General features: G+C 42.1%; 1 protein-coding gene across 1 annotated transcript; it reads left to right on the top strand.

Annotated features, from left to right (window-relative positions):
- Nucleotides 1-83: 83 nt before the first annotated feature.
- Nucleotides 84-14,109, top strand: ift81 (intraflagellar transport 81 homolog). Its single transcript, XM_076731941.1, has 18 exons — nt 84-543; nt 666-769; nt 870-1,050; nt 1,153-1,242; nt 1,418-1,483; nt 1,800-1,910; nt 3,049-3,133; nt 3,683-3,846; nt 3,934-4,029; nt 5,148-5,294; nt 8,686-8,835; nt 9,709-9,837; nt 11,068-11,157; nt 11,927-12,013; nt 12,124-12,195; nt 12,449-12,534; nt 12,799-12,844; nt 13,061-14,109. Exons 1-18 carry the CDS (start codon nt 400-402, stop codon nt 13,241-13,243), a joined length of 2,031 nt encoding a protein of 676 aa, XP_076588056.1. The 5' UTR covers nt 84-399; the 3' UTR covers nt 13,244-14,109.
- Nucleotides 14,110-14,733: the final 624 nt, after the last annotated feature.

The raw sequence follows: 14,733 nt of genomic DNA, 5'->3' as shown, positions 1-14,733 counted from the left end.
GTTTGTCGAAAAGCAAATTGCGCACATGTAGCGCAACAAAACTCTCTCAAGCATTAAGTCGAAGCTACTTCCGGTTAGCAACCAACCCACGACGCCTTCATGGTTTCCATGGGGCTGTTGACAACAACCGCTGCTTTTCTGACCGCCAGCTAGCAAGTTGAAGAATTCACAAAGCGAACTAACAAATCTTTTGGAAACTTGTGCATATAGTTTGTGAATGATTTGATTTCCACCGTCACCAGCAAGTCGGGTAGGTCGTTTTTTAAAGGTTTCTTTGCGTGCTGGCTTGCACGTTAGTTGACGACAGAGAGCTAAATTAGTTAGCTAAACATTAGCTGGCTAATCCAGCAAAGAAGAGGACTCTTTAACTCACAGCAAGCAAGCTTCATATTGTTCACGATGAGTGAACAACTGAAATTCATCGTTGAACAACTTAACAAAGACCCATTTAAGAAGAACTTCAACCTCATCACGTTTGACTCCCTGGAGCCGATGCAGCTGCTGCAGATTCTGAACGATGTTCTGGCTGAAATCGACCCAAAGGTGGGACGCTAGCTTCGTGTCAGCGCAAGCAGTGTAAAATGTGGTCGAATTTCAGCCAGTGTATGGCATTTATGAATCAATCTGAGCAAGGCTACGTTATTTACTTCTGCTCTTGTCTTTAGCAAGCTATAGATATCCGTGAGGAGATGCCTGAACAAACCATAAAGAGAATGTGTGCTCTGCTGGGAATGCTGAAATACAAACCTTCTGGCAGCCTCTCTGATGTGTAAGTAATACTTTCATTTTAAATATCTGCACCTCATATGGTGAAGCTTTTTTGAGCGTATAGTCATATTTTCATCATATGCTCTCCTTCTCTCATGCAGGAGCAGCTTTCGACAAGGTTTGGTGACTGGCAGCAAACCTGTGGTCCATCCTATCCTCCACTGGCTGCTTCAGAGGGTCCCTGAACTGAAGAAAAGGGCTTATTTGGCTCGCTTTCTAGTCAAACTGGAGGTGCCTGCGGAGTTTCTGCAGGATGATGTTATCAATGACACCTCTCACCAGGTTATTGATATAGTACACATACATAAGTAATTTGCTAGTGTCTGAAATTGCAAATAACCTAAAAGACAAAAGAGGCTATGTACTACTGTTGTGTGTTTACAGTATGAAGAGCTGGTGGAAGGTTTTAAAACCTATCACAAGGAGTGTGAGCAGCTGAGGGCTTCAGGCTTCTCCACAGCAGAAATCAGAAGGGTAGGAAACACTTAGTGACTCTATACAATCAGTTTGTTTGAAGTTATTGATGCTAAGTTTTGCTCAATATATGGACATGAATTGGTTTTTCACTATGTGACTGATACAATAATTCACCTTCTGATGATTAGTTGATATAAAGCACTAAAGTGAACCCTCTTTCCTTCACTAACAGGACATTAGTGCAATGGAGGAGGAGAAAGACCAACTAATCAAACGTGTGGAGAGGCTGAAGAAGAGGGTAAGTTAGACTGATCCAAGAGGCCCCTTCGCTCTTCTAATGCTTGGAAAGCTTTAGGAGGAATGAACTGAGGAATGAAAACATGTCCCCAGACATATATTATCAGCTCCTCTAATAGACCTGACAGGGATCTGACAGGCTGCAAGGCTGTCTTAACAAGCCTGTGAAGTACTGAGGTGTTGATTTAATGGGCCTTACTTGCAGGCCTGCTCCAAATGTGCAACCTGACTCTGTGAGAGGTGCTTGGTTATTTCTGCTGAGCACATAGAAGCCTGTAATCAGACATCGGTGTTATATTAACTTGTGGATCCACTAGGTGGAGTCAGTGTCCAACCATCAACGGATGCTGGAACAGGCCAGACAGCTGCGAGTGGAGAAGGAGAGAGAGGAGTCACTGACTCAACAGAAGCAAGAACAGAGGAACCAAGTAAATGCTTCACATTCACAGTCACAGTTGCTTTCCTAAGACATTATAGACCAGTTAAACATTATGCTGTTTGCTGTGCTTTAGAGGACTGAAAAGAAAAAGGAACATGTTGCAGTCAAGTGTTGTAGTTAATTTTTTTCTTTTTTCTTTCATCTGATTTGTTAACCATTATGACCAAAGTCTTTCCAGCACCTCAGACTATAAAATTTTCTGTGTTTGATATTTTTTGTTTGATATTTGGGCTGAAACACTCGTCAACTATTTTGATAACTGGTTAATAATTTCAATGGATTTTCAAGTGCAAATTAGTGAAAAAATGACAGATTCTCTACTTTCAGCCTCAAATGAGAGGGTTTGTTTTTGCTTTTCTTTGTTCTATATTGTTGTAAACTGATAATCTCTGAGTTTTAGACTGTTGGTCAGACAAAACCTGACATTTGAGGACATCACCTTGGTTTCTTAGAAGTGGTGATGGGCATTTTTTCACTCATTTTCTGTCAGTTAATAGACTAATGATGAATTGATTGGTCATTGTCAGTGCGATAGTTGGCAGATTAATCAATAAGGGAAATAATTTGTTCCAAAGTTACAGCCCTATTTGACTTAGTCATCAACAATGGAGACATTTCAAATAATTACATGAAAAAATGAATAAAAAAACCATTTTCAACAACAAATTTTCAAGAATCCTGAAGTTGCCTGGGAAGAACCAGCTTGTGTGAACAGACAGCTGTCAAATACTTTTATCGAGACGTGTTGAATAGAGCTGAAAGAAGAGAAATTGGCAACAGTTTTGATAATCACACAAATCATTTTTTTAAAGCCAATATGACCCAAAAAACAGGACTGCTTCCAGCTTCTCGAATTTGCTGGTTTTCTAAGTCTTCTCTAAAAGGAACAAAACAAGCAATTTCAGTACAATCTTGAATGCTGGAGAAACATGATGTGCATTGTTCACAATTTTCTAACACTTATAGACCGAACATTCAATGCATTAATCAAGAAAATAATCAGAAGATTAACCACTAATGAGAGTAGTCGTTAGTCGCACTCCTAATGAACAGACTCATTATCAGATGGGTACTGAATATTGATCCACCCACATCACCTGTATTAGTAATCATTTTTGTGTGTTCAGCTGTTCCAGGCAGAGCAGAGACTGCAGAGATTGCAGCAGCAGTTGAAGGATTTGCGACAAGCAGCAGCAGATGCCAATCCAGAGAGTGAGTACCCATGTCCTGCTGTTGCTTCTGCAGGGCACAGCTGGATGGGTAGTTCAAGGACACAGCAGAGCATTAGGGGGGTCTCTCAGCTAATAGGCTTTCATCTTTTGAGCCCCTCTAATTACACTGATCTTTGAAGTGCTATGATGGAGCTTATCTGTTGTTGAAATTGTCTCCTTTTGTTCTCATCCGGTATTGGGCTCTTCAGCCAGAGGAGAGATTTACACATTTGCAGTTTCAAAAATTACCTATGCAAGGCGGACAAGGGTGCAGCTGCACAATTCAAGTCACTTGTGTGTGTGTTCAAAGAATTACTTTGTGATACTGTTGTTTTAGTGTGAGTAATAACTACATTTTGAAAGACGACTTCAGTATCAGTGCCTTTTACACAAGATATCAGTAGTGTGTTTTTTCACATGCGTGGCGGCTTTGTATGTACGGTATGAGTGATATTCAGCTCTTCTTAAGCAATCAGAGCTGTGGAAAGACTGACAGGGTTTCAAACACATACAGCTCAAAGTGCTTAATTAAAAGCTCTGTCTCTTTCAGGCTTAATGAAGAGGCTTGAAGAGGAGATCAAGATCAACTCCTACATGGTCTCTGAGAAACTCCCCAAAGAGCTGGAGGGTATGAGGCATACAGTGCAGTACCTGCAGAAAATAGCGTCAGAGCCTGCCATGGGCCAGGCCGATGTCCAAGAGCTAGAGGACAAGGTCAGGACCAGGATGAGGAGTTAAGTCTGGATACCTCCGTGCCTCCGTGCTAAATTCTGATGTGTTCTGTAATTGTCACGTTCACAGATTAAGGAAGTTGATTCGCAGACAAACCAGCTGATTGAGAAGAGGATGATGAGAAATGACCCCATGGATGACAAACTGACGCTTTACCGTCAACAGGTGTTCACTTCATTGACTTTCTGTCAAGTCTTTTGTCTTTTTGTCTATTTCGTGAACTGGACCCTGTGGGAGCTGAATGTGATGTTAAAGGTGCCCTTTGAAGTTTTCTTGTAAAGAAACCAGAGTTCTATTTACATTCAATGTTAATAACCAACATCTGCTGTGCGTATCCTTGAAGTCTAACAAATCTTGACTGCATTTCCTTCCTCATAAAACATTTACAAAGCTGTTTTTTTTAGTGTTTTAAGTCCAGCCTTGTTTCCATCTATATTTACGTGCTAGCAGTCTTCTTCTTCCCCACCTTTGTTTGCACATTGCGGCATTATATGTTGGAGTGTTAAAGCCACCTCATTGATCAGTGGAATAGTGTGAAACCATTGGCAGGACTGTATATTACATCACCTGTGTACGTCCTCGTGCACATGCACGAGATAAACAAAACAATCCATAGCGCTACTAGAAGTCAACAAGTCCAAAGGTAACCTTTAGTACATTGATGTTCATCTCTTTGCTAGAGTGGAAATTTAAATGTCATTTCTATATATGCTTTCATACAGTACATACAAAAATACTCTGCTTGGAACACTAATAGGTGTCTGATGTGGGTTTTCCACCATAGTTCAAGTTCAGTTATCCAGTCAAGTTTTCAAAAGTCACATCCGCTCTATGTACATCATGTATATTTCTGCATGTTTCCTGTTACACTGAAAAGTCTCCTCTCAGTGTACATGCAGTAGAGGCTTCAAGTTTTCACGTCACTCTTGTGTAAGTTGCATATAGAGCCACAGCTGGCTTTCACACAAGTTCCAGGTGTTAAACTGAGATTAAAGGTGGTCACAGAGAAACTTCCCCTCTTCAGTGGATGCATGTGCTAACAGCCCTCTAGTTTCAAATGCTGCGCAGTGAAGCTCAAACATCAACAAGTGAAATAGCAATTAGGAAAACACATTTAGTGTTTACTGATTCAAAACTTTTTCACTAGCTCATATTTCTCGCCCATTTCTTTCCCTAATGATATCCCCATTGCTCAATTGCATTCACTCTCCCATAGGTTAATAATCACCCAGCGGAAGCTCCTTTGTCATGGTTGTATATTCAACATAACGTGACTCTTGCAGGCCTCCATCATCATTCGAAGGAAGGAGTCAAAGGCAGAGGAGCTTCAGGAAGCAAGAGAGGAACTGGCCGCAGTGGAGAGGGAGCTGAGGCAGAGGACTAGCCAGGCACAAGCCTCAAATGGGGAAGAGGTCGTCCGGGGTGATGAGGTACACTGTTGGGAGTACTTCTTACAGTCCCAAAGTAGTTCAGTCTTTAAATATCAGCCGTCTCTGAATTTCTAAAAAAGCTGTGTCGATCTTATTAGCCGGACACACAAAATGTCTTGCTCTGTTTCTGACAAGAATTTCACGTGCCAGTCGCCAAGGAAATAAACATTTTCTGCATGATTCTCCTCTTTATGTTCGAGGTAACTGCTAACATCGCTCACAGAAAGTCCATCTTTATCTAAGTGTGCGCTGGTAGATTTGCAAACCGCAGAAAACACAAGAGGCTATTTCTGTTCTTATCCAAACACGGACGGCCTCACTGTCTAATGTTACTTATCCCTTTTCCTTACTCTCCCCCACATTCCCATGCAGAGCCATAAATAGAACACCAGAGAATATCCAGAACAAGGAACTGTACAGGACAAACTGCCTGAAAGTTGGCCTTTTCCCTAATCTTTAGTGTAATCAAGACCCTAATTCAAGTCAGCTGGACACATTAAACAGACAGGGGGGCATAAAACCTTTGTCTTTATTTATATCCTATGACGAGGATGTACTCCCCCTTTCAGATACATGGCACGGTGTACTCTGAGCTGTCACGTTGACCAGTAGACTATTGACAGAGAGAAAAACATTTAATATCATCGCACTTAAGTCAGAAAACCTTGAGCAATCACTTCTTCTTTTGCCTATGCGCACGTTACACTGACAGTTAAAGACTATGACTATAAACAGCTCTGTATTAGCAAAGGGACGCTGATTAATGGGGCTTTTGCTGTGACCGTATGCGCTGTGTGGAACAGAATTTTTATAGCCTGGTGTTTGACGCACACTGATATCCGTGAGGTGAAAGCTGGGCTCTCTGCTGAGGCAGAAAAGTCGCAGCATGTCTGAAACTTCGACCCCTCTCTCCCTGCTTTCCTGTTTGTCCTGTGGGGCTGCCGTCAGTCCCCGTGGACGGTGTGTGGCCACTCCGTTCCAGGGAGGTTGTGTGACGCTGACCCTGATCTCTAACCTGCCTGTGTGGGGTAATCATTAGGATAATTACTTAAAACAAGCAAGACCAGTGCACACAGAATATGGAGAGACATTTTCCTGGTTTTTACATCACACAGAATTGAAAGAGACTGATGTTTTTGTTGCAGAAACTAAGCTAATGCTTTCGCTGATCCTGGCAAATAAGGGAGGGGGTGAAGTATCAGTGGAAAAATGACTCTAACATGTTTATTCTTTTCAGGAAGGGAGGAGAAAGCAATCATCTGAGCAATGCAGTGGAGGAGAAATAGCAAAATCTTCTTTATGACCAAAAGAAATGATACGAGATGTTAAAAAAAGTGCTGAAAATAGTCAATATTCAACATCAATTATTCTAATGTACTACAGTTAATTTGAGGCTGACTGACATACCTTTAAGTCTGACTGAAATGATGCGAGGGAGCTGTTTGTCGAGACAAAGAGGGCCCTTGAGACTATACATGAATGAAGTTAATGGAAAATGTTTTGTCGAACACAGCTTATCAGACTCCCCCGTAGTTTTGGGCCATCAGCCACGGTGGAGATGATCACTTTATCAGAGGTATTTTCCATTCTGCCGGTTATGTGTCATCACATGCCACCCACCAACTGCAGGGTCTCTATGAGAGGGATGACTACATCTGCCTGTCACTGGTTGGCCAATAACATGAAGCCACTTCTATCAAGCAGCCCCATCACACTGGTTAAATTTAGTCTTACTGCAGTCAGGACACCATCGCTGATCTGACTAACTTGCTCACTTTTCTTGAAATATCGTGGAGATTGGCTTAATTGTCTATGTTTTAGTTTTAAAGGGATACTCTGTATGCTGCCGTGCTGTATGTTCTTCACGTAGTTATTTGGAATATCTGCTGCCCGTTGTTTCTGTTGACTTGTCTGTATGCTAGTGCGTGTTGCTGTGAATGTACAGTATGTCTGACACAAGTGGTGTTATGACTGTGCTGTTGGCCACTTTGCTAACAGTTGTTTTGGGGACACGCTGCTGGGAACACTATGCAGTATTATTCTGCTGTGCTAATTCCTCTCTCAGCCATGTCTGCCCTTGATGTCCCAAAATACACAAAGAATAAATGTACGCTGACACCCACCCACCCAGCCAGCCACCCACCCCTCACTCACTCACTCACTCACTCACTCACTCACACACATCAAGCTTCACGGAGGCCCAAAGGACATGAAGCACATTCTGTGATTTCTGGAGCTGTTCTCCCGTGTCCATGTTCATTTATAGCTGCTCTTCATCGTGGAGGAGTTTCATTGTGTCCCGACAGACAGTCAGGGTGGGCGAGTGACTGAACAGCCACTCAAAGCAGTGACTCTGCCAGATGAAGCTGTTTGCTGTGCATAGCTGACTGTGAGCCTGAAAGGATGGAGTGACTGTTTCAGATCATGGCGTGGTCCCCAGTCACTGCTGTCTGCTAATCCCTTCCCTCCCGTGGCTCTACCCATTGTCTTCTCCTGTGGCCTTTCATAGTGTCTCAGCTGTGCTGGACACCGTAAACTGTATGCACGTTCACTGTATTTCCCAGAGAAGCATTTACATTTTCTTCCTTGTATCAGGCATATCAGCGTTGGGCTTTTGAACCAACAACAAATGTTAAAATTTCTGCACATTTTTGCTTTTACGGCTGCTATAATTGATGTTTTGTATATTAACAATGGATTGCATGTATGTGACAGAGGTCGCTGACAAAGTTACAGATATTTATCACCAGACTGCAGTTCACTTCAACTCTACAAAGTGTTTTAGCATATTTCAGCTAGTTTTGGTTTTACTTCCTGCAACGTTGCCATTTTAGTTCAGTGTCATTGTCCCTTTAGTGTTGCATCCAGATTCAGCAGGCAGCTATCTTTACTGAAACAAGCTACCGAAAAACCCACTGCACACCACCTGCCCAGCACCAGCTGTCAGACAGACAAAGTTAGTGACTAGCCAGTGAATGTAGTGAAGCATGTAAACAGTTACAGGAAACAGCCAGATATGACTCTCAGGAGGTGGTAGAGACCAAACCAGAGCCAAAGAGTGGATATTGGACTGACATTTGTCAGGTAGCCAGATACCCAACTCCAAATGAAAGCTAATGTTGCTCCGTAACTGCTGAATGGGTAAAATAAAGACAAGTTTGCAAACAAGTTTGCCACACAAACTGAGGAGGTACATCAGTGTCATATTTAAAGCTTGTTTCTGCTGCCCTCAAAATCAGATAATGCAGGTTTAAAGACCTTCTAAATGTCAGTTTAGCAATGAAACCACAAAAGTCCACCTGAAAGCATTGTTTAGCATTCAACTAATACACTATCAAGTGTTCTTTAAGTTTGAATTTAATGTTGAATTCTGTTTCTTTGTTCCTCTAAGCTGAAACGTTTGGTGGTGAAATTGCGCAGCAAGGGAACAGTATACAAGAAGAAACGTCAGGAAATTGCTGAGCTGAAAGCCGAATACGGAGTCCTCCAACGGACAGAGGAAATTCTGAAGCAGAGACATGAAACTGTCCAACAGAAACTGGTAAGTCTTATTCTAACTCCTGTTTTCACCTTTCATGTAAGACACGCAGACCAAACAGATATTTACAGGCAAACAGAGGGAGGAATAGGATCTACTTGTTGCTTTTCTGTAAAGTCTTTTCAAGTCCTTTAGGATCCTACAGTACAAACTCACAAAAAGCACTTTGGTAGTAGTCCTAAAAGGTTAAAAGGTAGTGTGAGTAATCATCTCTTTAAAATGTTACATATTCTATATAAATCCTCCAACTGCCCCCCTCCTCGCACTCCTGCTGTCACTCCATATGTGCTGTTTTCACTTGATCTCCCCATTCACACAGTGTGTGTTAACAGTGAAGTGATAGAAGCTTCCTGGAAATGGCTTCACACTGCTGTGCGGTTCCAGCACCTGGCTTGTTGATCGGCTGTCTGACGCAGGCAGAGCTGCTATTTCTGATGGCTGCATCTGCTGCTCCTCCTCTGTCTGCATCCCACACGAGGATTTGTTAACGCAGTGAAAGTTTTCTTTCTGATCACATGTCTCGCTGGCAGTGTGTCGCTCCTCTCCACGTGTGAGCCTGATTTTTCAGCTGGATGCTTTCTAGCGTTTTCGTATTGGACAGAGACAGTCAAATGACTGATGTGACAAGTGGGTTACTGCAGCTGAAATGATACCTACAGTATGTTGCAAGGCACAAAAAATCTTTGTGTTTTGCATCGGTTTTCATGTCGTAGCTTCAGCAGTTATTCTTAGCTTCACGTGGAACATTAGCACACTGACTGATATTGATGGAGACATTTGGGATGACTCCCTTGCACTAATACAAGTTTTTAGTATATGTGACTGAATTTGTTCATTCATGAATGATTACTGTTTGTCTCTGCTGTATTTTTCAAGCAAATTATGGAAGCCGAGAAGGGCATCTCTGGCTACAGTAACACTCAGGAGGAGCTGGAGAGGGTTTCGGCCATCAAGAGCGAGCTGGACGAGAAGAAGGGCCGCACACTGGATGACATGTCTGAAATGGTAATTTTACCAAGGGGACATTTGGTAAAATCCGCCCTCACCTTCATTTTTTCACATCACTGCACCACCAGAAAATCTCTTGATGACATTGCAGATTTTGTGCTTTTGAGGAGAGCTTTATTTTTTTAAAAAGGGACAAATACTAACATTGAATGGGCAGTCAAAGCCTGATGAAATGGTAATTGTGACTTTTATTAGGCAGTATTAATTATGTAGCAAAGATGGACTGTGTCATTGCTCTTATCTTACCCCCCGTGACCACAGAATGTCTTAAAGCCTCTACACGGATGCTTTCACTTAGTTAGGCTAGTTACACTGACCTCCCCCTCAGAACTGCATGGGCCTGCACAGTCTGTGTTTGAGTAGTATCTCCCTCTCTCTGTTAGGGCACGACAACTTACACCATTATCATTCTTGTGGGCCTTTCCCACAAACATGTTGATGTGACACTTGAATGCAACAGAGCCATCACTACAGTTATTAACAAAACCTGTCCTTGTGCTGCTATGACAAGAGAAAATATCTGCAGTGAAAAAGGCTTATTAGCACATGTTGTTTGGTGACCACATGCAGTTCCCAACACAACCCCATCCAACTAGAGTTTTAGCATAAGTCTGATTAGCCAAAGTGAAAACACCTGTGGGGGTTGTACCAACATAGCTCACAGCTTTAACCTCACCTCACCTCACCCTGTCATCCGTTTGTGTCAAGGCCCAGAGGAAAGCAATTGCGGCTGATTAGGCCTTGTTCCAGGCTGTAGCGAGTTTGCTGATCACTTTGGCAGCTTGTACGGTTTGGCAAACTGCAGACGACTCCTAATGGTGGAGTCAAACATCCTTGGTTCCAACCTCAAAGTAGACCTTTACTCTTGAACTTGGAAAGGCACTGCAAAGCCATAAAACTGGAATCTATTATGTTTTAATGAGTACGTACCAAACTGTTACTGAATACTGCCAAATAACCTTTACTGGGACTATTGTTAGTCTGCTGAGAAATGTTGATCAGATTTGTCTGGTTTGTAATGCTGCCTAACTTCATCATCTCAGTAAATCATTAGTCACAGTCACATTACCGGCCGTTTTCTCTGAAGACTTTAAATGTGTACTGAGCTGCAAATTTCAGCATAAAATTTTATTTCCTCTCAATTTCCGTTATGGTTATTGTAAGATTCATGTTGTGGATTTCTTTTTCAGTTTTGATGCAGTGTGTGCTACTGGCTTGATTTTACAGGTGAAGAAATTAAACTCTATGATAGTGGAGAAGAAGTCAGCTCTGGCACCAATTATAAAAGAGCTGAGGTCACTGAGACAGCGGTGTCAGGTGAGAATCACCCACATTATAACACCTCCACTTCAGAGTATCCTCACGCCAGATCAGTCTGTGTTTGTAAAGAAACTGTGTCTTCAAAAGCCATAACAAATCTTTGTTGTTGCCCTTTCGCACACTACTCAGGAATAAAAGAATTGAGGCAAGGATTTGATACAGATTTTGAGCTGTTCAACTCAACAGTCTGAGTCACTAATTTGATATAAAGGGGAATTCATTCATAATCCAAAATTATATAACACACTCAAAAAGATGTTTGCTGAAGCAAAAACAGGAATTTTCAGAAGGAAAACATGATAAACTACAACTCTGTCCTAAATTTTGAAGCACTTGGTGAAATCTTTACTGTGTGGCTACAAAGCGAACAGTTAACTTGTATTGTGTCTGTGTGTTATCATGGACAGGACCCATTAAGAATAATTTACATAAGCCATAAATAAAGTGCACAAAGGGAAAGCCCCCCCACATCGCTGAGCTAAAGCAGAGGATTAAATTTTCCTACACATGTTCCCAGAATCGCTCTTCCATCTTACTGGGTAATGTCTGCTAATGAAGAGCTGCAACAGGAAGACATAAATAGACTTTGTAAGAGCCTGCTGTAAGTTAAACTGCTCAAATGCCAGTTGTGATGTTATGTTGATGTGAACCAGAGTATGACAAGAGGGTTGAAAATGGTGCATTCTATGTATTTGTCTGAGTTCTCACAGTATTTTCAATCATTTGTCACTCTGTTCCGGTGTATGACTGTTTGGATTCTTACCAGGAACTAAGCCAGGAGTATGAGGAAAAGAAGACGCAGTATGAAAGCTGCACTGCGGGTTTGGAGAGCAACAGATCTAAATTGGAGCAGGTATAGTAACTGTTATAGACTGTGATTGTCACTCGTGTTCACCCTGTGTATTCTTGTGTAATATCTTATGCCTTTGACATGAAACATATTTGCTTGTTCGTCATCCACAGGAGGTGAAAGCATTGAGAGAGGAGACTTCACAGGAAGAAAACCGATATCATTACATCAACTCCATGTCAGAGGCAAGTATTTTAAAAAGATGGTATCTTAAAGCAGAGGAAGAAACAGTCCAGCCAGTAGCCACAGTTTGTATATCACCCGCGATTATCACTGTTTTACAAGCCAAGTATGGTCAAATTAGAAGTGATACTCTGACCAGTCACTGGTTACCCACAGGGATGCAGCAGGAGTGGATAAAATGTTGCAGCATTTTGCATGTGACCTGCCCCCAGACACCTTCTGTGACAATAAACTCAATCTCTCTGTCCTCTACAGATCGTTGAGATGCAAATACAGCGAGCGACTGAAGAGATGAAGGCCTATGTGTCCTCTGATCCGCAAGAGAGGAAGAAAGCCATCAGGTGAGCATGCTGAGCCAGGCCAGCCAGCTGCTCGCAAGATAAATAGGCCTTTTACCTCAGGAAGCTCTTATTACAACACAGTCAGTTTAGCTGCTGTCACTTTACTCTTTCATGTGGCACTGAGGGTTGTCAGAAACTCGTTACCACCTTGTGACTTGACGATATGCTGAGACACCACACTTTTATTTGAAAACACAGAGAGAGATCAACGTGTGAAATTGCAAAAGGCTCGCGTTTGATTAAAACCTTCTGCTTCTTTCGCAGGGAAGTGTACATGAAGAACATTTCAGAACAGGAGTTACTTGGCAAGGTGAGACAAGTGTGTCCATCAGCTGACCCAGCAGATGACATGGGTCAATACTTGGAACTATTCCTTTATTCTGTGAAGAACAGACAGGGTCTGTATGTAATTTGGCCTCTTAATACAATCATTCGGGTTTTAAACAGTGACCACACTCATAATGTACAGACTAGTGCCTTTTTAAATGTGATCTTGCTAATCACTCTTTTCCTTTGTGGACTCCAGAAGTTACGTGAGAAGCAGAAGATGTTGAGGGAGAGCCACGGTGCCAACATGGAGCAGATGAAGATGTGGCGTGACCTGGAGCAGCTGATGGAGTGCAAGAGGCAGTGCTTCTTAAGAGCTCAGAGCCAGGCATCTATTGGTCAGGTCATCCAGGAGGGAGGAGAGGATAGGCTGGTGCTGTGAGGACGCATCTAGGCAGGGTCAGCTGCAGGTCTCCTACAGTACACTCACTGCACAGAGGTCAACTTAATATTCTGTACATTCCTGCTTGTTGTATGTATGCTGTTACTGGACACTGTAGTCCATTCAGATAACAGAAACAAGGTTTGTTTCATGTTCACTGGGCTTCATCTTTCCCTCCATCTCATCCATTACAAACTGCCATCGAGTTGCACTTAATAGTTTATCTTGTGTAAGACCCATACCTGTGTCTTCTCTGTGACAACACGGTTTAAGAACCTTTGAGAATCCAAAACTTCATGAACACATGTATGGAGAGGTGCTGCAGCACACCGGGGACTCCATTTTGCCACATCTTTAAGGCTACATGCTCAATCAAAGTGTCTGGAGATAACAGCAAACAAAGTGGTGCACTTGGGATGTGGCCGCGGTCAACTATTTCTGGACGACTACCATGACCTTGGACAGAGTGTCATGCCAATTTTGGAATTCACTGGGGCGCCCATTGCTTTGGATAGTGGATAGAAACAGTCATTTTACACAGCTTGTTTCTGATTTATCACAACATACACTATTTTTCTACTATAGATCTTTATTTCAAGATAACTTTTGACATGTCAGACATATATAGGTAAATATTTAGTTGTCTTTGCATTTCTATTAAATTTATATTAATTTTGTCTCGTGTTTTATTAAATGTAATCTAAAATGCAACTATGATAACAGACATGCAGTGGAAACCTGTTGTCAGAGTAATGCTAGAATGAAAAACGTACAAGAGCATTATGTTTTGTTTCTTTAACTAGAGTAGTATAAAATATGTTGCCTTTACATTGTGTTCTATATAACAATACAGATGTGGTTTACAATATGGAAGCCTCAAATGTGAGTTAATTCTATGCCTTTATTAATGATCTATGTGTAAGTCAACAGAACTAATTTGAGTTCCTGTTCTGTGTCTCACACTTCTGCCCACATCCACGATGGATTCAGCACCTCATGTTGTTCCCAACAAAGATCTTGGTGGATGTTTCAGGAAACCCACCCTCCCTTCCACAGAATCTTAATCTGCTGTTGACAGCTAATGTTAGTGGCTCTTGTGCCAAAAAGATCAAGTGTGCATTGTAAAAGCAGCTTGATGTCCAGCGTGGCAGTGCCATGTTATTCTTGCTACAGCACCTTGTTCTTCTTGAGGCCTTTTTAAGATGTGTTAACAGATGATGCACGCCAGTCCTGTGAGGCATCTGACAGCGATACCCCCCCGAAGGAACACAGTGGGGGGCAGGGAGGTGACCTAATGCCCTCACACCTCTTTAGCAAATTGGCCTGTACAGTTGTCATGCAGATGTTGCAGAATAATCAGGTATAGGCTGACTTTATTGATTATGCCTAGGGAATAAGACTTTATCATGTCATCGTGAGGCACTGGTCTGTTTCTGAATCTTCCTCAGTTTTTGTCCTGAGCCAGTCTCAATCCTATGTAAAACTGCCTG

The sequence above is a fragment of the Chaetodon auriga genome, chromosome 5 (assembly GCF_051107435.1).
Source record: "Chaetodon auriga isolate fChaAug3 chromosome 5, fChaAug3.hap1, whole genome shotgun sequence".
Taxonomy (NCBI): domain Eukaryota; kingdom Metazoa; phylum Chordata; class Actinopteri; order Chaetodontiformes; family Chaetodontidae; genus Chaetodon; species Chaetodon auriga.
The sequence above is the reverse complement of the archived record's forward strand: the minus strand, read 5'-3'. Positions and strand labels throughout refer to the sequence as shown.

Excerpts from the sequence above, each read along its gene's own strand:
- ift81 (XM_076731941.1), top strand. The coding sequence starts at position 400 with ATGAGTGAACAACTGAAATTCATCGTTGAACAACTTAACAAAGACCCA. Across the intron at positions 1,911-3,048 it reads AGCAAGAACAGAGGAACCAA|CTGTTCCAGGCAGAGCAGAG; the intron begins GTAAATGCTTCA and ends TTGTGTGTTCAG. Across the intron at positions 3,847-3,933 it reads TCCAAGAGCTAGAGGACAAG|ATTAAGGAAGTTGATTCGCA; the intron begins GTCAGGACCAGG and ends TCACGTTCACAG.